Here is a 23,107-nt window from a genome sequence, read left to right on the forward strand (position 1 = left end):
TGAAAAGGTCAAATGGGAATAGGTCACACAAGACTGCCCAGTGGGAATCCCAGGATCCCAGATGATAAGGGTTTCTAAATTGCTGTTATTCAGGAATCTCCCATTGTCTTTGGAGCACAGTCATAAAGCAGCCCTTGGTTTTCATGAGCTTAGAATCTTGGCTTCTCAGACACAATGTTGAAGAGGGTTCTTTGCTTAGTTGTCAGTCTGCAGTAACTGTGGTAATTGCTACAAGGACACAGAAAAGCCACTGAGACTTTAGAACCCAAGTCTGGGCTCTTTAACAGGAGATGCAATTCAGAAGTGAGCTAGGCCAGGAAAAGAACTTCTCTCCACCATACTTACGAATGTGTAACAATTCCCACTCCCTTTGGCTCTGAGAAAGTGGTCACTTGGACTTGAGAACAAGACAGCAGCGGGGACAGTAGCACCCACACCAGTGGATTATCTGTTTAATCTTTTGACACGAGTGTTACCTATGTCACTGTCACTACTTGCAGCCTCTGCTTCCAGCTTCTTAGTTACCTTTCACCTGTCTACAACATCTGCTGACCCGTAGTATGCAGCAGCTCTGTGAACACCCACTGAGGTTCAGCAATCGCCACACAAACCAGACAAACACAGATCTCAGTTAAGCAAGAACAGTCCATTGAATGTCCATTGAATGTACACCCCAAGACTGAATGTTCAGGACCACAAACAAACAAACAAACAAACAAAAACAAAAATCCCTCGGGAGTCTAATTGTGGTACCAGTCTGTTCTCAGGACAGGCTTTTAAAAGAAAAAGCCAGGGTCAGCAGTTCAGAAGGCAAGGGTGGAGGCAGTACTACATCAGTCTGGCCAACTAGACAACGTATTATCAGCCAAACTTTAAGCTTAGTCGTAAGTGAGGTAAGGGGTGGTGGACAGGTGGTGAACAGCAGGGTTGCAGAGCGTTGAGATAACAGAGACTGAGTATTCTGGCCATATGGTTATGACCTTTTAGGAGCATTTTTCAGTGTAAGCTATGGATAATTACTTCTGGGAAGTGGAGTCTGAGAACCTGAACTTAACTCACCTTAGGAGCAGAATGGAGACTGAGTACAAAATGGCTACAGTTGTGTTAAAAGGAGCAGGCTTCAACATCCACCATCACATATTTTCCTTTCTGAACACTTAATATCTTTTAAGGAAATATTCCATTTGCTATGTCAATTTTATTTGTCTATGCTTCGGGTTCATTTTTGCGGGGAAGAGAGGAGATGAGGTCTTTGCATTATAGCCTGGGCTGGCCTTGACCTGGAAGTCCTCCCACTTAAGCCTCCTCCGCGGTGGGATTACAGGGATGCAGCACCACACCCAGCTGAGTACCTTTGTCTTTGTAAATCTGCTTCACAAATTGGCTTCGTTTTAGTGAATGGTGACCCCTAGTCTGAACAGCCACAGCTAGAGAGTCAGAGTCAAATGCAACAAAAATGTCATTGCCCAAAGAGGCCTCCCCAGCTGAGATCTGTGAGGACAGTCTAAGCTTAAGCAATAAGCTAGGGGGTAAAATTTAATGATGAATAACTTGAGTATAAGGTAGTTACTGAACTGCTTCGGGAGAGAGAACCAGGTCTTATCTGATGGCTATTCTTGGCTGTCAACTTGATTGTCAGCTACAATCCAGAAGTGGGGAGGTACATTTTTTCTTTGCCCTTGCCTTGCTAACATCCATTCCTCCACTGGCATTGGAGCCTACTTCTTCAGGATTCCGGCAGATGCAGAAGACCAGCTGAGACATCCAGCCTTGTGGGACTGAGAAAGTAATAGATTCTTGAACTTTCCATTCACACCCATTGTTGGATTAGTTGGACTGCAATTTGTAAGTCATTCCAATAATATATACATACATATAGAGAGAGGGGAGGGAGAGATAGTTTCATTCTATAAGTTGGATGACTCTAGGGAATTCTGACTAATACACCTGACTGTATTCAGTTAATTGATCTTGTCAGTTGAAAGAAGTTATTTATTAGCGAGGCGTGGTGGCGCACGCCTTTAATCCCAGCACTTGGGAGGCAGAAGCAGGCAGATTTCTGAGTTTGAGGCCAGCCTGGTCTACAATGTGAGTTCCAGGACAGCCAGGGCTATACAGAGAAACCCTGTCTCGAAAAACCAAAAAAAAAAAAAAAAAAAAAAAGAAGTTATTTATTTAGGGCCTTCCATATCCCATATCTTTCTCTGGGGGAGATGTAAACGCCTATCCTTCTTCCTAAAGTCCCAATTATAAAGAGGTACCATTCCACCAAGGTTCACCTAGGAAACTAATGAGTTTATGCGGCTTCTTTACATAGCACTGTCAAGGAGTTATGAGTAGGAACATAGGTGTAGTGGTTATTCCTGGTTGTCAACTTGACTATATTTGGAATGACTCCAGAATTGGAAGGCTTCCCAGTGACCCTTATCTGGAGGCTGGGAGATAGAAGTTTCTGATCTGGATCTTGGTATGGAGATCTTGAGGCATAGTGGCTATGGATTCCAGAAGATTAAATCTTCGAGTTCAAGGTCATCTGGGATTAAAGGTGTGGTGGAACACACCTTTAATCTGGGCTACACCTTCTGCTGGAGACCATATAAGGACATTGGAAGAAGGGAGTCTCACTCTCGCTCCTTCGCCTGCTTGCCGTGTGGGACTGAACAACAGCTAGATCCTTGGATTTCCATTCACAGCTACTACTGAACCATTGTTGGGAACTGGGCTGCAGACTGTAAGTCATCAATAAATTTCTTTAGTATATAGAGACTATCCGTAAGTTCTGTGACTCTAAAGAACCCTGACTAATACAATAGGGGACCTTAAAAGTAGCCACACAGAAGGTCTGCACCCAGCATGGACTCTTCCATGGTTGCACTGCTGGAGTCTCCTCCCCTAGGCCATCCCTGCTTGCATTATTTACTCCAGCCCCCACCCCATGTCAGAATTGCAAACAACTGACTGGCAGGGGTGGCTAGATACTCAGGTGGGAGCCCCATCCTCCACATCTCCTACGGGGGAGCATCAATGAGCTCAGCTGTGAGGAGCTTTTACAAGCAAAGATAGCTAATCTGAGAAAGTGGTGGCCCCAAAGTTACTATGAAGAACATTGAGCTTTGGGTCCTCCTGCTTTCAATTCCCAAGTGCTGGGATTGGAGTTGTATGCCACCGCATCTGATTTTATGTTGTGCTGGGGGTCAATCCCAGGGCTTTGTGCTTGCTCATCAACAACACTACCCACTGGGCTGCATCCCCAGGGCCAGATGCAACTCAGCAGTTGAGAACACTGGCTGCTCATCCAGAGGAAAAGAGGTCAATTCCTAGCACTTGAATGGCTCGTGCACATTTGGCTGTGACTGGCTCTCTCAGCTACTCCATTGTACAGGGTGCACAAACACATACTCAGGCAAAACTCTCATACACGTAAAATAAAGATAACTCAAATATTACAAAGAAAAAGTGATGAAAATATAAGGTATCTGTTATCACTAAGCCAGAGTGAATTTAATTCCCATAACCACAATATAAACAGCCTCTCTGGCCCGCCTCTCCCCAGCTGCCTGCACCATCGTCTGTTTTTACAAGTTTGTTCTGAACCCACCCAGATATATGGCTATCAGTTTAATATCTTCAGGAACACTGTTGCTAGAAATGTTGCTGCAAATGCCTGAAAATGCTTCCCTCCAAATACGAAGTGGCCAAGAGTGGAAACGCTGGTCATGAGTTCATCTGAGACAAGACAGCTGCTAATGACACTGGTGTCTTATCAGGAAAGGGTACAGGCTGCCAATCTCCACTTATAAGACACTCAGGACACATCACAGTCTGTCACCTAATAAAGAAAGTAAAGTTTAATTTCCCAATTTTATTAAAAATGGGGTAAGATATTTTCTTACAAAGATGAAATCTTACAACACAGCAGTAAAGTTTGCTGTAATAACAAGCTCTGAGCAAATATCCATTCTTTTGTAGTTACAAACTTGAGAAGTTTTTGTTAATAAAAATTGCTGTTTTCTTTATTCTGTGAGCCATGGACAAACATTTCCTGTTCATTGAAATGATATTTATGGCAGGGTACATAATTATTCTCACAGCCCTCAAGGTGCTGAGGCAGGAATATCAGGAGTTCAAAGCCAGCCTGGGCTACATAGCCAGTTCCAGGCTAGTCTCAGAAATATATGGAGATACTGTTTCAACCAACCAACCAACCAACCAACCAGAAATATAAAAGTGACTTTTAAATTGTTAAGGAAAGAAGAGATGAAGAAGAGATGGAGAAGTAGTGTTTGGATAATCTATGAAAAAATTCTAAAAAAAAAAAAAAAAACCCAAACCAAAAACCAGTTACAAGTCCACTTCTTAAACTCTTTATTGTTTGGTACTCTTTTGATGTAAAAGCTGCCATTTCTCACTGTCCAGACCCCCAGTACTCTTTATTATGCTATTTAAATTAATGGAAAGCAACTTCCCAAACAGCTATACTAGTCTGTCATACAGGAAGCTCAAACTGAAATACATTCTATTACGTATTCCGCTGGTGCTTCTGGTTATGGTCATCATCAATGCATGCTCTTTAGATAAAATTTTTCCCTTAGGTAGGTAGCACTTTTGGCTTTAGAGAGTACTGGGGTGAGTATCTGGGAGCAGAATATATCTATGGGGTACTCTTTCCAGTTGAAAATATTTCATGGTTAACAGCATTGGACACAATCAACATGTCCCGACACAGTACCAGTCCTTAAAGTTTCTCTCGGATTGATCTTTCTGAGGATATTGCATAAATAGAGGTGGCACTCTTCTTGGGCAATGGCGGGATAATGGAAACATCTTGTCGCATGTTTAGCTCTATGAGAGTCAGACAGATGTTTATCCAGTGATACAGGAGTTCAATGACAATGTTCCTGAAATTCCAGACTTCAGTCCGAGAATGAGCTGCATGAAGAAAAGGAAAAGGTAGTCTAGATAATACTGTACTTTAATTATGAAGAAACACATTTAAATATGACTAAAACTCATTAGCTATGTTGTGAATCAAAATTACAGCAGTATCTTGTTTACATATTTAAATTTAAAAGGTAGATAGAATTTGATATTCTCATGTAATGGGATCATACATCATAATACTGAAAAAAAATATACACACACATATACACATAGAATATGTAGAATCTTGTATATATTTGGGTATAACCCTTAAAGGTTTAAAAACCTGTAAGATATATTACTTCATAAAGATACAGTAAAAGGAAGCCAGGTGGTGGTGGCGCACGCCTTTGATCCCAGCACTCAAGAGGCAGGCAGATCTCTGAGTTCAAGGCCAGCCTGGTCTGCAGGGTGAGTTCCAGAATGGCCAGGGCCACACAGAGGAAACCTTATATCAAAAAACAAAAAGACAGGGCTGGACAGATGGCTCATCAGTTAAGAGCATTGACTGCTCTCCAAGAGGTAATGAGTTCGATTCTCAGCAACCACATGGTGGCTCACAACCACCTGTAATGGGATCCAATGTCCTCTTCTGGTGTGTCTGAAGACAGAAACAGTGTACTCATATAATAAATAAGTAAATAAATCTTTTAAAAGAAGACAAACGCCGGGCATGGTGGCGCACACCTTTGATCCCCAGCACTTGGGAGGCAGAGGCAGGTGGATCTCTGAGTTTGAGGCTAGCCTGGTCTACAAAGTGAGTCTCAGGACAGCCAGGGCTACACAAAGAAACCCTGTCTGGAAAAACCCGAAGGGAAAAAAAAAGAAGACAAACAAGAGTTACAGTAAAAGGAATGACTCAGGCATAAAAGTGATAAGCCCCAAATTCATGATCACATTAGGAGAAAAGAGAATGGGATCAGAGGTGTAGAAAATCTTGACTGCTCCTATTATATTTTATATCTTAAAAGCAAAGCAAAACAAAACAAAATATCAGACTCAGATTTGGCATGAAGATACCCCTGTAATCCCAGCTCCTTGGCAGGCTGAAGCAAGAAGTTTGCTAGTTTGATGTTAGTCTAAGCTAGATAACAATTTTGAGCCAGCCTCAGCAACTCAGAGAGACCCTGTTTGGCTGGAGATGTAGCTGAATGGCAGCGTGCCTGCCTTGCACATACAAAACCCTAGGCCACTTTCCAGCATTGTAAAGCAAAGTGAAATGAACCTAACTCAAACAAGGCCTGTTAAGGTTGGTTATAGAATATTATTTTACAATGAATACACAGTACTTATTATTTATACTATGATATTTGAAATATTCTCTAGTTAAAAATTGTTCCCAGATATGTAGTTACTGCCAACTATTGAAAACTGTTAGATGCCATTCCTATAGACTCCCAGGAGCCAATGACTAATGTTTAGATAGACTGGTCCAATAGAAGGAGCACCTTTGAGTTGAATAGGTCTGGGTTCTAATTTTGGCTCAATCTCAACTGACTTTGTGATCTTAAACAGATCATTTACTTGCTCTATTTTTGTAAAATAGGGACAATACTGCAGGGTTATTATGAGAGCAAATGAGACAGTATGCAAGAGGGGCTGTCTCTTTCCTCCCAGCACGGAACGAGTTTTATTCATCACTGTGGCTCCTAGTCTAACTCAGGGTTGATCCAGATAAAGACCTGCTGATTTGAGTTGAACGAACCATTATGTATACACATGAAACTGAGTGAGAGTTTTAAATATCGCTAAGAGAAGCTTAACCATAATCTCAACCATCTACTAGAATTTTAAAACAGAACACTTTTATTATGTTTTATTTACTGATGGGAGTGTAGTGTGTGTGAATATGTGCCATAGCATGTGTGTGCAGATCAGAGAACACACTTGAAGGAGTTCTCTCCCTCCAACATGTGGGCCCAGGGATCAAACTTGGGTTGGAAGGCTTGGCGACATTGAGCCATCACATAGACCCCCAGACATATTTTACTTCCTGTCACCTACCAATACAACAAGCAAGTTTCCCTGAACTGGGCTTGGTTTTAGCCTGGTTTTGAAGGCATCCCTGTGAGCTAAGGTGTAGCATATAACAGGAAAGGCTCATACAATTAAAAAAAAAAAATAGTTACATCTCCTTTTTTATTTGAAGCTGACTTTAAAACATGTCGGTGCAATTTTTCTAACATTCTCTCTTTTTACACACACACACACACACACACACACAGAGGGGCACTGTTTTTTCTCATTCAATTGTAAGTGTTCAATAAATGTTGAATTGAAACAACATTAAATTAAGGAATAATTTAATTTCTTTATTTCAAGTCCTAAAAGTTTTTCCAGATTACAGCTCAATAATATTAGTGACAATTATGAATAAAAACAAGAACAGATGTTAGTCATGAGAACACATTAGAAACATCTGATTCATCTCACTTTATGGATAACTCTAGACCAATAAAAATACCTACTTAAAACACAGAGGGCACGTTTGTCACCATTGATCCCTCTTTGTGCTAATTAGCTTCCTGGAAGTTTTACAAAGAAATATTACAGGTTTCCAAAGATTACTCTAATTATCTTAATGTTCCCGTGTTATACATCTAAATTAAATAAACACAAAGTTCGCCCCAGGACACTCCTAGTACCCGTCCCAACTAATTTTCTGAGATAAAACAGCTCCCCACAGATTGTTCTGTGTGTCCCAAATCCTCAGAGAGTGCTCTGTTCCATCAATGGATGTCGGTGCTCTTGGCTGAACACCCCAGTCACCACCTCTTTGGTGATTGAAGGACATGAGGATGGAGAGAAGGGTCGTTCTCTCTCAAGACCCCTGTTGCCCATTTCCTGTTTTATTGTTACCAGGGACAAAAGCTCCGAACTGCCCGGGAAGTAGTTTCTGTTTCCCCTTTCCTTTGCAGAGAAGGATGTATTTACAGGGGCTTCTAAAGAGCCCTCCGCTACCATCTCGGGAACATTACTGTTGGCTGCTACTGCCCTCTTGCGGTAGACAGGTGACTGACCGTCCCGCCCCCCGCCGCCCCCCCCACCACCCCCCCAGCAATTCTCAAGAGTCTGTCTACTTTTCTTCTTTCTTCCAAGATTCTATGAAGTTATGACCATTTTGACTTGCCTTAGCAATGCTTACAGCAGTTTTTAGGTACATTTAAGCTATAAGGATTTCAGAGTAAGCCACCGAATAACCTTCAGGGGTGTATTCAGTAAGCTTTTAATAGGGTATTTTTAGGTCCCACTTTAATCAAACTTTGAATAACACAGGGAATTCATTATGCTGGAAATATCGGACTATAAAAAGCATGTTTTTAAATTAAACCTCAATTTGTAGATCTCTGCTTTGACACTGGATTAATTAAGCTAAATCCTCCGGGAAGTATAGACAATTAATAAAAACAGGCAGAGCAAAAAGACTGAAGTATTTAACTTCAAGTTCAAAAGCCAAAGTGCTTCCTTCCAGCCAACTAACCAAGGTCAGCAGTGTCTCTTGAAAGCTTTCCTCTCCCATCCGCCGTGTTAGCTTTAACTCTCTACTTCAAATGCTAGACACCCCTAAGTCATTTTAAAACGCAGTTAGCATTACTGCTGGACACAGTAAGCTGAAGGTCAGCCCAGGAGCGCACATCTGGAAGGAGATATGCGTGTAAGTTCCAGCTAGGTTTTTACATAGGCAAGGGAACTCTGTGTTGATAGCTGGGGTCTTAATGTGTCCCTGCTGATATGAATGTCACCCCAAAGGCACCGTCAGGCCCCTCCCAGGCCTATCAGGAAAGGATCCGTGTTGAACAAGGCCGACAGCTTGTGTTTTGAGTTACTCCAGCTGAGTGGAAGCTTGTTCCAGGATGAATCCCGAGTTCTTGCAGCACACAGCCCCGCCACTCCCACTGTGAGCACGATTGCTGTACAACAGCACACACTCTGGACTTCTCATAACGCAGCCATAAATCAAATGTGTGAGTTTACATAGTTCATGGCTTGGTGAAGCCACCTCCAGACTTTTGGTGGCTGTCAAACCTGCTGCTATGCTCCCTCGGTGCTAAGACATTCCAAGAACTGTCTGCACTCCTCTTCCCCCTTTGCAAATCACCGATTGGCCAACAAATCTCCACCTAGAGCTTTCTCCAAAATTCCCATTTCTTTTTCTAGCGACTTACTCAGTTCTCTGCTTGGATATTCAATATGCACTTCTACCTCAGCTTGCCAAAGTGTGAACTCTTTTTTACAAAAGATTTATGTATTTATGTATGTATGTATGTATGTATGTATGTATGTATTTAATGTATATGAGTACACTGTAGCTGTCTTCAGACACACCAGAAGAGGGCATCAGATTCCTTTACAGATGGTTGTGAGCCACCATGTAGTTGCTGGGATTTGAACTCAGGACCTCTGGAAGAGCAGTCAGTGCCTTAACCACTGAGCCATCTCTCCAGCCCCAAAGTGTGAACTCTTTAAAAAGTATTTATATTTATTTATTTGTGTGTGCATGCATGTGTGTGTGTGTGTGTGTGTGTGTGTGTGTGCATGCCTGTGTGTGTGTGTGCTGTGCTGTGCACATGCCTGTGTGTGTGCATGTGAGTGCCCACAGAGGTCAGAAGGTGGCATTGGATGCTTTGGAACAGGAGTTACAGGTGGCCGTGAGCCACCATGTGGGTGCTGGGAACAGAACTCCAGTCCTCTGCAAGAGCAGCTGAGCCCCCGAATGTGAACTCTTCATCTTCCCCCACCAGAACCCCCACCCTACAGCGTCCTCCAGTTTTACTAATGGCCTCTCCATTTCTCCAAACCATGGCGTCAACCTTGGCTCTTGTTTTATTCACATTTTGCACCCAAGCTGTGGAGTTACGTCTCAACAAAATCTGTACTAACATGCGCTACGACTGGACCGTGTTTCACCATTTCTGTTGGCACCACTCCCACCTTCCATTCCTGCAGCAGCCGGCAGCCCCGCTGACTGGTCGCTGACTATCCCCCCCCCCCGCCCCTCCCCCACCACAAAGCCTTTCTAACAGAGGTCTTATTTTCTCCTCCCCCACTCCTGTCCCTCTTTTCTTCTTTTAACCCTGGCTATCCTGAAACTCACTCTGTAGACCAGGCTGGCCTGGAACTCACAGTGATTGCTTCCCAAGTGCTGGAATTAAAAGTCAGCATTACCCTGCCCAGTTCCTTATATTTCCTGATTTTATTTTTTAGGTGGAGTCTTGCCATGTAACTCGGGTTGACTTTTGAACTCATACTCCTTCTTCTGCCTTAGTCTTCAAGCGCTAGGAGTGGGAGCCACTATCCTGGCCATCAGAGTGACTCTTTGAAAGCATACGCCATGTCACGAAATTCTCCAGCTTATCCTTTTTCTCACAGTCTGTTTGGACAGTGTGAAACTCTGACTGATTCGGCCCACTGCCCCACCCATCACCTTCTATGTGCCTCTAGTTCTCTTGCTCTGCTCCTGACACAGTGTCCTCCCTGTTTCACCACACCGTGTATTCCTGCTTTAGAAGGTCTTTGCTTTGGTTCCTTGCCCTGCTTGAAGTACTCGCCACAGACGGATCCATATAGCTGAGTTCCTTGCTTAAATCTTACCGTATGACAAGGTCTCTCTTAACTATCTATTTATATTTGAACTGCTTCACACAAGACCTTAGGTGAGATCCACCACATCACCTAAGAGAAAACAAAACTCCATCCCACACTCCTTCCCTGTCTCCCACCAACGCCACCCAATCACCTTACCCTGCTTACTTATTTTATCACGAATTTATAAAACAGTTTTATTATTTTTTAATGTACATCTGGTATTTGGTCTACACATATGCCTACGTGAGGGAGTCAGATCCACTCGAACTTGAGTCAGACAGTGGTGAGCTGCCATGTGGGTGCTGGGAATTGAACCCAGGTCCTCTGGAAGAGACCAGTCAGCACTCTTGGACTTTGAGCTGTCTCTCCAGCTCCTTAGCATTATTATTTTTTGTTATCAAGGTATATATTTGTTATGTTTACTGCCCTGTGTGAGTGTGTTTATGTGAGATGTATGTATGTGTGATTGTGTGTGTGTCTGTGTGAGCATAGTGCTCTGCCACCGGCTCCATCCCAGCCCTGCCTTGTTTATTCTCTGCTTTCCTCTGTTTTTGTCTTAGATAGGCTCTCACTCTCCTGATAGCATGCAAGAGCCACCTTGGAGTTGTGAGCTTCTTGAGAGCAGGGACTTTAATCAGCTTTATTCTCTGTTGGTCCCCAAAGTCCTAAGACAGAGCCTGGCACAGAGCCAACATTCCTTTAAAGTGGCTGAGTGAAGGATGAAGGAATAAAGTTTGGGGAGCAGGCAGAGACGAAGGGCGGCAATGCTAACAGGAGAAGAGAGGATAAGCCAGCAATGGAGGAGGCTTACACTTGCCTAGCCCAGCAGCCTCACTGGATTCAGAGAGGTGTCCAGATGCATTTAGGAAAGAGTGAGAGACCTAGTAATGCCCCTGCCCCTGCAGCGCTGGGTGATTTCCTCTCATTTCATCTCAGGGTAACATCTTGGGAGTGGGGACTAAGAGTGCAGTTCCCCAGTGAACATGGCAGGACCCTTGGGAGATGTTCTAAATATGGAGGCCCGCAGACTCCCCCTCAGGCCCTAGGAGTTGGGAAGAGAGGCTGTTTCCTGTCCAGACAGTAAGGGAAGAATCCAGTCCCACCAGAAGCCAACGGTCCAAGATAAAGAACTTAGAGAAGCGTGCACACAGGAAGTCACTTCACTCTTCAAACCAGCAAATCATCACGTGGAGATGCAGGGATTCAAACACCAAAGGAGAAAGAGAGGGAGGAGAACACTGCAAGACTGCAATCATCAGTGCCCTGGGAGACCCGAGGTGAAATGTGAACAGAGGTGCAGGGGCTCTCGCTCACACCGCCCCAATCCACAGCTTAGCAGGTAAGAACTTAAAAAACAGAGAAATAAATAAATAAATAAATAAATAGGAAAAGTAAAAGCAGCACAAAGGAGGGCAGGGGATGGGAGAGAAACCAGGACGCTTGTTTACCTATTTGCAGACATGGGGAATCAAGCCTAGGGCTTTGTGCACGCCAGCTCTACGACTTAAGCTGTACTCTACCCACTAAAAATAGCACTTTGAAGATTGAGTCTAGGAGACCCAATGTCTGAATAAAGTGTTAGAAAGAAGGAACAGAAGGAAGGGAGAGGAGGGTCACCATCAGCCTCCAGGTCACCTGTGCTGGATACATGAACTACCCTCCAGCTGGCTGAGCAGAGAAGAGGTTTGTGAAGAAAAAGATGCCCCCTTCCAAGCAGACGTAGCATCAAGTCAAGGCAGGCACAGCGCTCAGTCAGTGGAATCGGGTTAGAGAGTGAGCGGACATTTGCCCACTCAGGTGTGTGTGTGGGTGGGGGGGGGGGCTTTGTGCAGCGCACAACTTGCACAGCTGTAATAGCACCCTTGATGCTATGTATGTAGGTATCCAGGAGGTGAGGACCTAGATTTCACAACTGAAGAGACCCAGCAAGAACCCAGACCAATGGGTGGAAACAGCCACACCAAGGCTTCTCACCACAAAATCTCACAGCTCTGGGGATAAAGGAGAAGCAAAACACAAGTAACATGTGCAAACTCAGAAAACAAGGAAGGCTTCCCACATCTCAATAGCAGCCTTGCAAGTCAAAAGGCCATAGAGACACAAAAGTTACACAGAAGAGCTGCCATTGATCTAACCACTTCACCCCTAAGGTCTGAGCCCAAGAGAACAGAATACTCATCTTCTTAAACAAAACAAAAGAAAACAAAACAAAACAAAATCACCACCATCCAACAAAACAACTGTAAACAAAACAGTCCTGGTAACACAATCCCAACAGTAAAAAAAACGAAGATCCCAGGGGCCCATGATCCAATACGTGGATAAGTGAGCTATAGCATATCCACGTATAGATAACTCAGGAATAAACAACTACCATTCACCAAAATGTAGACGAACCCTGCAAACACTAGGATGAGCAAACAAGACACCACCGATTGCATAATACCATTTGTACCAAAAGTCAGGACAGGCAAATCCAAACAGACAGACAGAAAGCAGATACACGGTTGCTCGGGAACAGAGTGCGAGAAGAGGGAGCCAGCACTAATGGGCTACAGCTTACTTTTGAAAATGTCATAAAATTAGATAGTGTTAATGATTGGTGTACTATCCAAACGGAGTAGTTCAGAACGCACGAGTGTATGTGACGTGATCTATGCGTCTCTTGCTTTCCTTCGAGACAGGCTGGCTTGAACTTGTTATGGACTCAAGGGTGGCCTCTTAAGCCTCTCAAGCTCTTAAGTGAGCGTAAGGCCTCTCAGCCTCTACCTCCCAAGTGCTGGCGTTGCAGGCTGGGGCCTCCATGCCTCCTTTTCTGTGGGATCGGGCGTTGATCCCTCAGCCATGCATATGTGTGGCATGGACCCTAACAAAACGACCTATGTCCCAAGTTTGGAAGCTCATGTTTTTTTAAAATGAGGTATCTCATTTAAAACACACACACACACACACACACACACACACACACAAAACAAAAAACAGACAATGAATGGATCAATGTGTCTCTGGTTAAAGAGTTTCCCCCAATCTGGTGACAGAGAGAGAGGAAGTCAAACAGAACCTCCTGAGTCCCCAAAACTCCTAAATGTCTTCAAAAGGATTTTCCCCGGCAAAGTTCAAATCAAGTACGAGTGATGAAGTGAAAACGTTTTCAGACATAAAATCCTCTTCCTCAGACAACCACTACTGGAGGAGGGCACAGAGGTCAAGGGCTTGCTCAGCTAAGTGTGGGACCCTCGGTCCTAGACCCAGCACTTAAGGAAAAGCCAGGAGAAAGGTAACTGCTATTGGGTAAGGACGACCAGTGAGAGACTTTGGAGCTGTCAGTCCTGAATGGGACACTGTTATCGAACTCCTCCCCTCAAGGCTTAAGGTCTGTGTGGAAGAGGAGACAGACAGACAGACTGACTGTAAGAGCCAGAGGTGGGGGATGAAGCCAAGGAACAACGTCTTCTAGACCCGACAAGGTTGCTACACGTACGAACTCACAGAGACTGTGACACGTTCAAGCTAGACAAAATCCCAGCACAGAGAAGGGGAAGCGGACACAAAGTTCCATCCCTAACCAAGAAGCTATTTGGAGATGGTTCCTGCTGGGAAAGGGACACTCAGTTTTCCCGGGTGGGGTGTCTATCAACCACACTCCAGATCCTATGCTCTTCCCGGCATGTCCAATCTCGGAGAGAACCTGCAGATATTGCCGGTACCATCTCATGCTTCCTGAATAAGAGATTTTTTTTTTTAACATAGCCTGTTTTTTTTTTTGGGGGGGGGTTGTTTGTTTGTTTGTTTTGTTTTGTTTCGAGACAGGGTTTCTCTGTATAGCCCTGGCCGTCCTGGAACTCACCTTGTAGACCAGGCTAGCCTCGAACTCAGAAATCCGCCTGCCTCTGCCTCCTGAGTGCTGAGATTAAAGGCGTGCGCCACCACGCCTGGCGATTTTTTTTTCAAAGCTGCAGGAAGGCCACACAAACTTTGTATAATAGATTGCCCCTGCCACAAGGGTCCTCTCCTGACACAAACAGAAAGATGCACCCAAAGAATGCTTTCTCTTTTCTCAAGAATGGAACTTAGAATTTCCTGATAGAATTTTATCTAAATGAGAGGGGACTGATATATCCCGGTGACCTAATAGCTTTGTTGGTTGCTACAGAGACTGATAACACTAAAAGGTTGTTAGTTTCAAAAGGGAAACCTGCCAATTGTTGGTTTCTGGCTGCGTCCCGGTCTATAACTTGCAGTTCTGATTTCTGCCACACGAGGGCACTATCGGAAAGCAAAACGCAGTATTTCCGTGGTCAAGGATGCTGAAGGAAAGGCTAGAGTTCAAAGACTGGGCGAGTGGTGGAAATTTGCATGTGTTCTGAGCAGAGCAGGTGGCTCTAACAGGCAAATTTGAGGCAGAGTCTAAAGAGATTCCTTTGAGGCATTGTGTCCTGCCACAGGAGCCTTTAGCAGCTCCCCAGATTGGGGGATGGGCTTATTAAGGACACACACCTGCAGGGTGTAGAATGGCAAGGCCTGTCCCTTATGCTTATTCCTTATGTCAGAGGGACTGGATTGAAGATCGGTGGGTGCCTATGTCCTTGTCCAAGAAGGGGAACATCACTCAGGAACACAAGGAATCCTGGCATTAAGCTCTAGGTGGAGGGGCTGGCAAGTTGGCGGGGTCAAAGAGGAACAAGGTCACAGGGAGAATACCAATTAGACAAACTGGTCTGCTGGAGTTCATTATAGATGTTAGTTCTCCCCCAAAGGAGGAACCAGAGACTAAAGGTGGGGGTAGGGCCAGGGAGACTGAGGTTGAAGCTAGGCATCCTGGGGGACAGATACAGGCTTCTCTGAACTCCAAAGTCCTCAAATATAAAGTATATGAGAGTATACACTGGGCAGGTCTTAATGATACAGGTCTGTAACCCTAGCCACTTAGAGCCCAAGGCAGGAGGATCACAAGTTCAAGGCCTGCCTAAGCAATTGAGTGAGACTCTTTCAAAATAAAAAGTAAACAGAGCATAGGAGGTCTAGCTTGGTGGTAGAGTGCTTACCGAGCAAGTATTCAGTAACACACACACACACACACACACACACACACACACACACAGAGCAAACAGTAAACACTATCCAGTTGTTTTTATTGCTGATTGCCGATGTTACTTGTTCCCTTCAACGATCGATCCTTAGAAGTCAGATCTGTGTGGTGCCTGTGAATGTAGGCTACCATGACTGAGCTCAGAGACATGAACTGTTGCTCATATAGAATTCCAAATAGAAGTTTCAAACCGGATTCACATTACTCATGGTGCACACTAATTCTCTGGGAGCCCCAGGCACTCTTAGGCTTCTGGGAGTGCCTCACTGTCCTAGCAACATCCTGATGGCATCACCACACCACAAGCTCAGTGCTCTGCCACCCATGTCTACAGCCTGAGGGGCGAGGCTCCCATCCCTGCCATTGCTTTTATCTTTTCCTTGTCCCTGGGGTCTCTCAGTTCTGAGCTTCGCAACCTAATATATGTATCACAGAAGCCCAGAAAGCCTCCTACTTGGTGGAGGAGAGGGAGAGAGAGAGAGAGAGAGAGAGAGAGAGAGAGAGAGAGAGAGAGAGAGAGAAGAGAGAGAGAAGAGAGAGAGCCGGAAGAAACCTGCATCTGTCCTCAGGGTGCTTAGCTCCAGGCTTGGTCTCCCCAGCCCTACCCCAATCTCCAATTCTTCCTTCGGAGAGAACTAACAGAGCCACTTCACTATTGATGATAATAATGTTTTTTTTTTGTTTTTTGTTTTGTTTTTCGAGACAGGGTTTCTCTGTATAGCCCTGGCTGTCCTGGAACTCACTCTGTAGACCAGGCTGGCCTCGAATTTAGAAATCCGCCTGCCTCTGCCTCCCGAGTGCTGGGATCAAAGGTGTGCACCACCACGCTCGGCTTGATGATAATGTTTTTGTTTGTTTTCTTTTGGAGACCGAGTCTCACGTGCAGCGCTGGCCTTGGGCTTGCAGGTCCTTTAGATCCTGGTCTTTCACACCAGGTCAGAGATGAGTGTTTCCTCAGCTGCAAAGTGGAGCAAGCAGCTTTTACTGAGTTCACCTGCACGCCTGGCCTGAGGCGTCCGGTGGAGGACTCCACGGCAGAGCAGGACTTTGCCTGTTGTGTGTGTATTTGCTTTTAGGTGTGGCCGATTCTCTGGCAAGTTCCATGTTACCTCCAACCCGAGAACCTCCTGGCTCTGCACTCTTGCCAACTCTCCTCTGAAGGGGCCACACTCCCAGCCTTTACACACTAATGATCCTTTAACAGGTCTTTATTGGAGCCAAAAATAGAAGACTTTTTGTTCACTGCTCAGTTCTTACTGAAGCTCCTTCTGTTTGCTTTGAGATGAAGGTCTTGCAATGTCACCCTGGCTGGCCCTGAACTTCTGGACTGAAGAGATCCTCCTGACTCAGCTTCCTTAGTAGTGAGAGCTATTGAAAAGCTTTGAGTGAGTACGAGCAGGCACACCTGTGAATTCTTATGTGTGGCACGGACACTTCGGGGAATAGAGCAAATTGTAGATTGTATCTTTTCTTTTAGAAACTCAAGAACATTTTTACTTTGATGTAAACGCAATTCAAGAACCATCTTGGTTTTGTTGTTGTTGTTTGCTTATTTTTTGTTTGTTTTTTCTATAACTAAAATCTCTCACAGACTTTTGCTTCTAGTATATATTTAAATTACCAGGCAGTCCCTTACCTTGGATATAGCTTGTAACGAGCTCTACATTAACCTCCACGTTGCTAGCAGTCGGATCAAGCACACAAATCTCCTCCACTAAGTACTTGTTAATATGCTGCGAACAACGAACAAAAGAAAAGCTCTGTGATCACTCAGTAGAAATGTGGTGCCCGGCTCACCAGCATACACAGCCCCAGACAGGTAAATCCTCAACAGTCATATCTCTGGGGTCAGATGTCGGGATCACGGACAGCTTTGGGGCATATGGTTTGGGGTCTGAAGGGGTCATGAGAAAGGATAAAAGATGGGCTTTTAAGATGTTGATGCGCATGCACACTTGAGAGCTCGGGTGTGGGTTCCGAGGATGCTCCTTGCTAGCCGCAGATTCTTGCATCCGCACACCTGCGAGCTCCACTGTTAAAATTTGCCCGCTAGAAATCACCCCCAAACTCACAAACTTCCATTTTTCCCACTCTTCCAAGTCGCTTAAAGAGTCTTTCTCCCGCTGAGAGAACAGAATAACTCCTTTCAGGACGTCGTGCACCAGGGCCACATTGGCTTCCACCTCCTGGAGAGTGATGTCCTGAAGGATGGAGTCGACATGATATTTGTGCTCATAGAGAAGCAGCGACACAAAGTCCATGGAATCGAGGAGGCAGAGGCATTCCTGCAGCTCCTGCAGCATGGTTCGGAAGAAAAGGATCCCAGCCCGCTTCACCTCTCCTGCCGATTCCATCTCTGGAATTACACATATTCTAATTATGAACATAACACGCACAGCATTTGGAGCATGTTATAATAAACCATTTTTCTCAGGCAAAAGAAAACCATGTCCCGTGATTTTAAGCAACTTTAGTTTCTCTGATCATGAAAAAAGAAATAGCAAAATAGAATTATATCTGATGTACTATTTAGGGATAAAACCGGAAAAAACAAACAAACAAACAAACCCAAATTTGAGTTTTATAGTTAAGGCTTAGGCTGAAGGCTTCCTCCATTATATATAAAAAATGGTGTCAAATTGTGGAGGAAAAAACAGGTGCAAAGCTCAGCTTTTTACCATCTGCTGCTTACTAAATCTCACTTTGCACATTTGTGAAATGGGCTATCCATTGCCCTCATGTGTTTCCCAGCAGATGGGCCATCTTGCCTCTTACTGGAAGGCTAAACTAAGATGATGACATGAGTCCTTGTCCTTTGCTGGGTCACAGAACAGACATTCACATGGCTAAGACTGCACAAGGGGATTCTCCGCACATGGAAAGATCGACATTCTGAAATGATTAGTTGGAAAATATACCCTGATACCATATTCACAATACCTATAACCATAGTTTTCTCGATTTCGCCAGAGAATTCGCCCAGTATTTCATAGGAGACGTTTTGGATCATCTTCACCATTTTCTGTAGATCTTTATACTCTTGGTACAGCAGCATCCTGCTCCGGCCAATGTTAACATCGAGGATGCCCATAGCCTCTTTGGTTCTCTGGCGAAGTGGAATGGCAATGTGGGTTTCTCCACCGGAAGAAGCCAAAATAACTTCTGAAGTGTCTGTGCATTTAAAGAGGAAGTCCCTGAAACCAAAACCAAATAAGCATAGGTCTCTTACAGACCGGCCTTCTCACGGCATTCCAAATCCAGATATCCTGAATTACCCTCTTCCGCTCCTCTTGCCCCATCACCTGTCATGGTTCTCTCATCTCCCCGGAACGCACCAAGTTCACATGACTGTACTTTGGCTCACCTCAGGTGGGTACGGAGCTGGTTGAGCAGCCCTTCAGCAGAGCGCCTTCCCTGACGAGCTCACTAAAGGTAGTAGTCCCAGGTTGCCCTGTACCATGAGGCTCTGCCTTGCTGTCTAACATGGCCGAGTTACACTTATCTGAAAGGTGTTTTTTGTTTTTTGGTTTTTTTTTTTTGTTTTTTTGTTTTTTTTTTTTTTAAAGCAGAGCCTGGAGCAAGGGTACTCATGCGAGTCACTTATGAGGAAGTGCTCCTTGGAGAAGCCCGTGAGGGACTGAGGAAGCAGCATCCTGTCTGCCCAGCCTAGTCCCAAGGAGATGTGGGATGTCAATTATACCAAAGAGTAAGTCTTATTCCAAGGCAAGGGAGGGCATTTGCATCCCAGCACGTGTCTGTCACTGGCTGACAGCTGCTCTAGGTGTGTGGTGGGGGCGGGGGAGGGGTTGTGAGATGGGAGAATTTAGGTTAATCTTGGGAAACTGCTAAAGGGCTCTAACCATGGAAGGACACTTCCTTAGAGAAAGTTTCCCTGCAGGAAACATGACCGGAGGCATGGTGGGGTCTGGGCAAGGTGGCTACCTACCTGCTTCAATGAGAGATTAATTTAAAAAAAGAAAATAGCGCCCCTTATTCTGTTTGTGCTGGTGATGGGAAGGGCACGTGCATTCTAATGTTCATAGAACTGTGAGCAAAGCAAGTGTTGTTCGGTAAATGTAAACAATAATAAATGAGCTATTAGAATGAGTGTATGTAGCAACTAGGGCAGAAGTGTCTTCACACCCACGACCGTAGCAGTCAGATGAACCAGATGTGCCTCATACCTAAAGATGCATGCGTTCCTCGTGATGGTCGGGGGATCTGTGTGGATTTCTGCTAGACCGAGACAATCTGTAACCATCATATTGCGCAAAACATAGTCTTCCTGAAAAACAGGAAGAGATCTAGTTGGAAAGCAGTAATCAGACCTTTTGGGGATCCATAGAGAAAAATCAGGGAAATTTAAATGAATTTTAGGTTTTTTTTTTCTTTTGTAAAGTTTTATTTTATTTATATGAGTACACTGTAGTTGTCTTCAGACATATCAGAAGAGGGCATCAAACTCCATTACAGATGGTTGTAAGCTACCATGTAGTTGCTGGGAATTGAACTCAGGACCTTTGGAAGAGCAGTCAGCGCTCTTAACCTCTGAACCGTCTCTCCGGCCTGAATTTTGGCTTTAAGGACATTATTGACACTGTATATATTCTGGGTCATTAAAAGAACCATATCCCCAAAGTGAAAGTGTTTTTCAAAGGAATAACATTATTTTAATATACAGGTTTGTTTTGTCTTGAGATAGGGTTTCACTATGTACCCTTGGCTGGCCTGGAACTCCCTATGTAAATCAGACTGGCCTCAGACTCATAAAGATCACCCACCTCTGCCTGCTGAGTACAGAGTTTAAAAGCATGTGCTACCACAGCTAGCTAAGCTCTGTGCTTACTGTGGGCCTGCTATGGTAGCACATGCCTGTAAAACCAGTGCTTGGGAGGTGGAGGCAGAAGGATTATGAATTTAAGACTATATAGTGAAATTCAAGCCAGCCTACAGAAGATACCATCTCAGTTAACAACAACAAAAAACACTTAGAAAATATATAAAAGCCTATGAAAAATAAGTACAATAAATATTTTTCAATGAAGTCATTTTCTCTACTACTTTACTACAACTATTCTTTTTCTTTTTTTTTTTTTAAAGATAGTACTTTTTTAAAAAAAGATTTATTTAATTTATGTATGAGTGCTCTATCTGCATGTACACCTGCTTGTCAGAACAGGGCACCAGTCTCCACCATAGATGGTCATGAGCCACCATGTGGTTGCTGAGATTTGAACTCAGGACCAGGTGAGATGCAGGGTCCACACCTCAGGACCAGCTAATCCACCTGTCCTACGTGGCAAGGGGCAAAGGGGGGTGCTTCTCTCCTTTGCCCACACCACTCCGTGGCAGACAAGGGGCAGGGCCAGCTCTCCTGAGTGCTCACACCCTTGGGGCCAGCTCCCCCGCTCCCCCACCATCAGGGTCAGCTCTGTTGTGCTGCACAGGTGAGGGGTGGGGCTAGCTAAGCCTTGTGCCTCCTGCACAAACCAAGGACATCTGAACGGCCTTTGGTGGTAACATGGGGCTGGGGCATCAACACAGACCTAGGCTGCTGTAGGACCCAGGCATGGATGGTCCCCTGGCAGCAGCCTGGGCCCAGATGTCCCCATGGCCTCAGGTGGCAGTGTAGGCCACTCAGATCATCATGTCCCCGGTAGCAGCATGGCTCTTAGCTATCCACATGGTCTCCAGTGGCAGCCCAGACCACGGACATCTGGTTGGCCTCTGGTGGCAACTCCAGCCACAGATATCGATACAGACCCACAGCTGCAGCAGGACCACAGACCCCAAAAATGGCCCTCGGTGGCAGCCCCTGGACCAGGACCTCATCATGGCCTCCTTATATCTGCCTACTCATCACCGCCTTTGAGTCTCCAGATACACCTTTCTACTCTTGGACTTGCTTTCTCTTTCATCTCTTCACGGCCTTTCCCATCTTTCTGTCACACATTTGTCTGTGTGTGCGGTAGCATTGGAGGCAGGCACTTGTGTGTCTTTCTTCTGGCTGCCACTGGGGCCAGTGTGGCTGGGGTGGGGAAGCTTGCCTGTCTGTCTTAGCCAGTCCGCCATAGGCAGGCTGGCTTGGGGCAGGCGCCAACACTTTTTTATTTGAAGAGCAAGACAAATTTTTACTTTTAAATGATTACAAGCACACCAAAAACATGTAACAAGTTAAGTCCTAGCATCTAGTGATTTGGGTTAGGTTACATTAACAGCAGCCGGAACAAGCATATCGTATTGACTGTCCTGAATTTTCCAGGATAGAGCACTCTAAGGCTGGCTGCTTCTTCATAGGAGTTACTAATAGCTACTTCTACTTTTTCATAGATAACGCCCCTGACCTGTAAGAAAGGAGAAGGGGACAGTTTACTTCCTTTCTTCCTTCAAAGAATTTTTCCTACTAGACTAATTAAAAAAAAACGTCAACATTGATATCCATTACTTGCATGAAGACACAGAAAAGCAGGTGACATATACTCCTTAAAGACACACAAGATAAGAAGATGGAACTTCAGGTACACAAGAAGTCTATACAAAAAGCTAGATTTGATACTCTCAAAAAGTGAAGGGTCCTACAACAGCATAGAGAAATAATTTAATGCCTTCCAGAACAGAACTCCAGCTCTGTGGAGGTTTCCTATACTATGGGGGCAGATCTCATGCCAACCCACAGAGCAGGCGCTTCTACCTCCTATCCGTTTATGCAGTAGTTTTCATGGATTTCCGGCCGATGTCACACACAAAGGCCAAGAGGTTATCCAGGACTTCATCCCTGTTCTGCTCGAAGTAGTTCTGGAGGACGGTCATCTTCTCCCGGGTCTCCTTTTCCACCTCACTGCTGCAGCTGCCATGGGAGCCCAGTACCGCAGCTTCCTTGGCCTTGAACTCCTCCCCCTGCAGGCGGTACTGTTCAATTTCAGCCTGGGCTTCTTTGGCCTGCTTCAGCCTCCAGTTCTTTCGCTTGTGGGCCTGCTTCTCGGCCTGCAGTAGCTGCTGGATGCCCTGCGACTGACTCGCCATTGCTGAGGGGACTTTGGGCCGAGAGAATGGCCTAAGTCAACTGCTACAGTGTTTCTCTGTGTAGCACTGGCTATCCTGGAACTCACTTTGTAGACCAGGCTGGCCCGGAACTCAGAAATCCGCTTGCCTCTGCCTCCTGAGTGCTGGGATCAAAGGCATGCGCCACCCCGCCCCGGCTAACACTTACTTCTTGATAAGCTTTGCTTCCTGTGGGTTTTAGGACCGCGCTCTCTCCGGTTATCCTCCTAGCACGCTGACATTCCTTTTTCATTCTCTTTGCTTCATCTCTATTTCCCTGACTTATGATGAGTTTTCAGCCTTTCTGGCACATCTTTGTAACGTCTATTCTTGTAAGTTGCAACACACCGAGTGTAGGAGGCTACATAAAAATTTATATCATTAAAGGTTTCTGGATGTGCGAGGACCAACAATTAATTTAAAATCAAAATGAACTGAGATGTTTGCTGCAGCCCTTGCCGGTGTTGCGTC

General features: G+C 45.0%; 1 protein-coding gene and 1 pseudogene across 15 annotated transcripts in view; both read right to left on the minus strand.

The window, feature by feature from the left end:
* Positions 1-4,341: 4,341 nt before the first annotated feature.
* The window catches only part of Efcab5 (EF-hand calcium binding domain 5), a 126,324-nt gene continuing 107,558 nt past the window's right edge, over positions 4,342-23,107 (minus strand). For 10 of the 15 annotated variants that reach the window (XR_003949461.1, XM_030246082.1, XM_017314600.2 and 7 more), the window contains 5 exons: positions 19,780-19,880; positions 18,536-18,789; positions 17,668-17,951; positions 17,232-17,328; positions 4,342-4,929 (listed from right to left, as the gene is read on the minus strand). Coding sequence is in view for 13 of the 15 variants with exons in the window: in XM_030246082.1 (XP_030101942.1) it covers positions 4,736-4,929; positions 17,232-17,328; positions 17,668-17,951; positions 18,536-18,789; positions 19,780-19,880 (930 nt within the window). In the remaining 2 variants the exon portion in view is untranslated. Of the gene's footprint in view, positions 4,930-17,231; positions 17,329-17,667; positions 18,790-19,779; positions 19,881-23,107 lie in introns of all 15 variants that reach the window. The other 5 variants (XM_017314599.2, XM_030246084.1, NM_176965.3 and 2 more) reach the window with 4 other exon arrangements.
* On the minus strand, positions 21,706-22,663 carry Gm12344 (predicted gene 12344; annotated as a pseudogene).

This window comes from Mus musculus, chromosome 11, assembly GCF_000001635.26.
Source record: "Mus musculus strain C57BL/6J chromosome 11, GRCm38.p6 C57BL/6J".
Taxonomy (NCBI): Eukaryota; Metazoa; Chordata; class Mammalia; order Rodentia; family Muridae; genus Mus; species Mus musculus.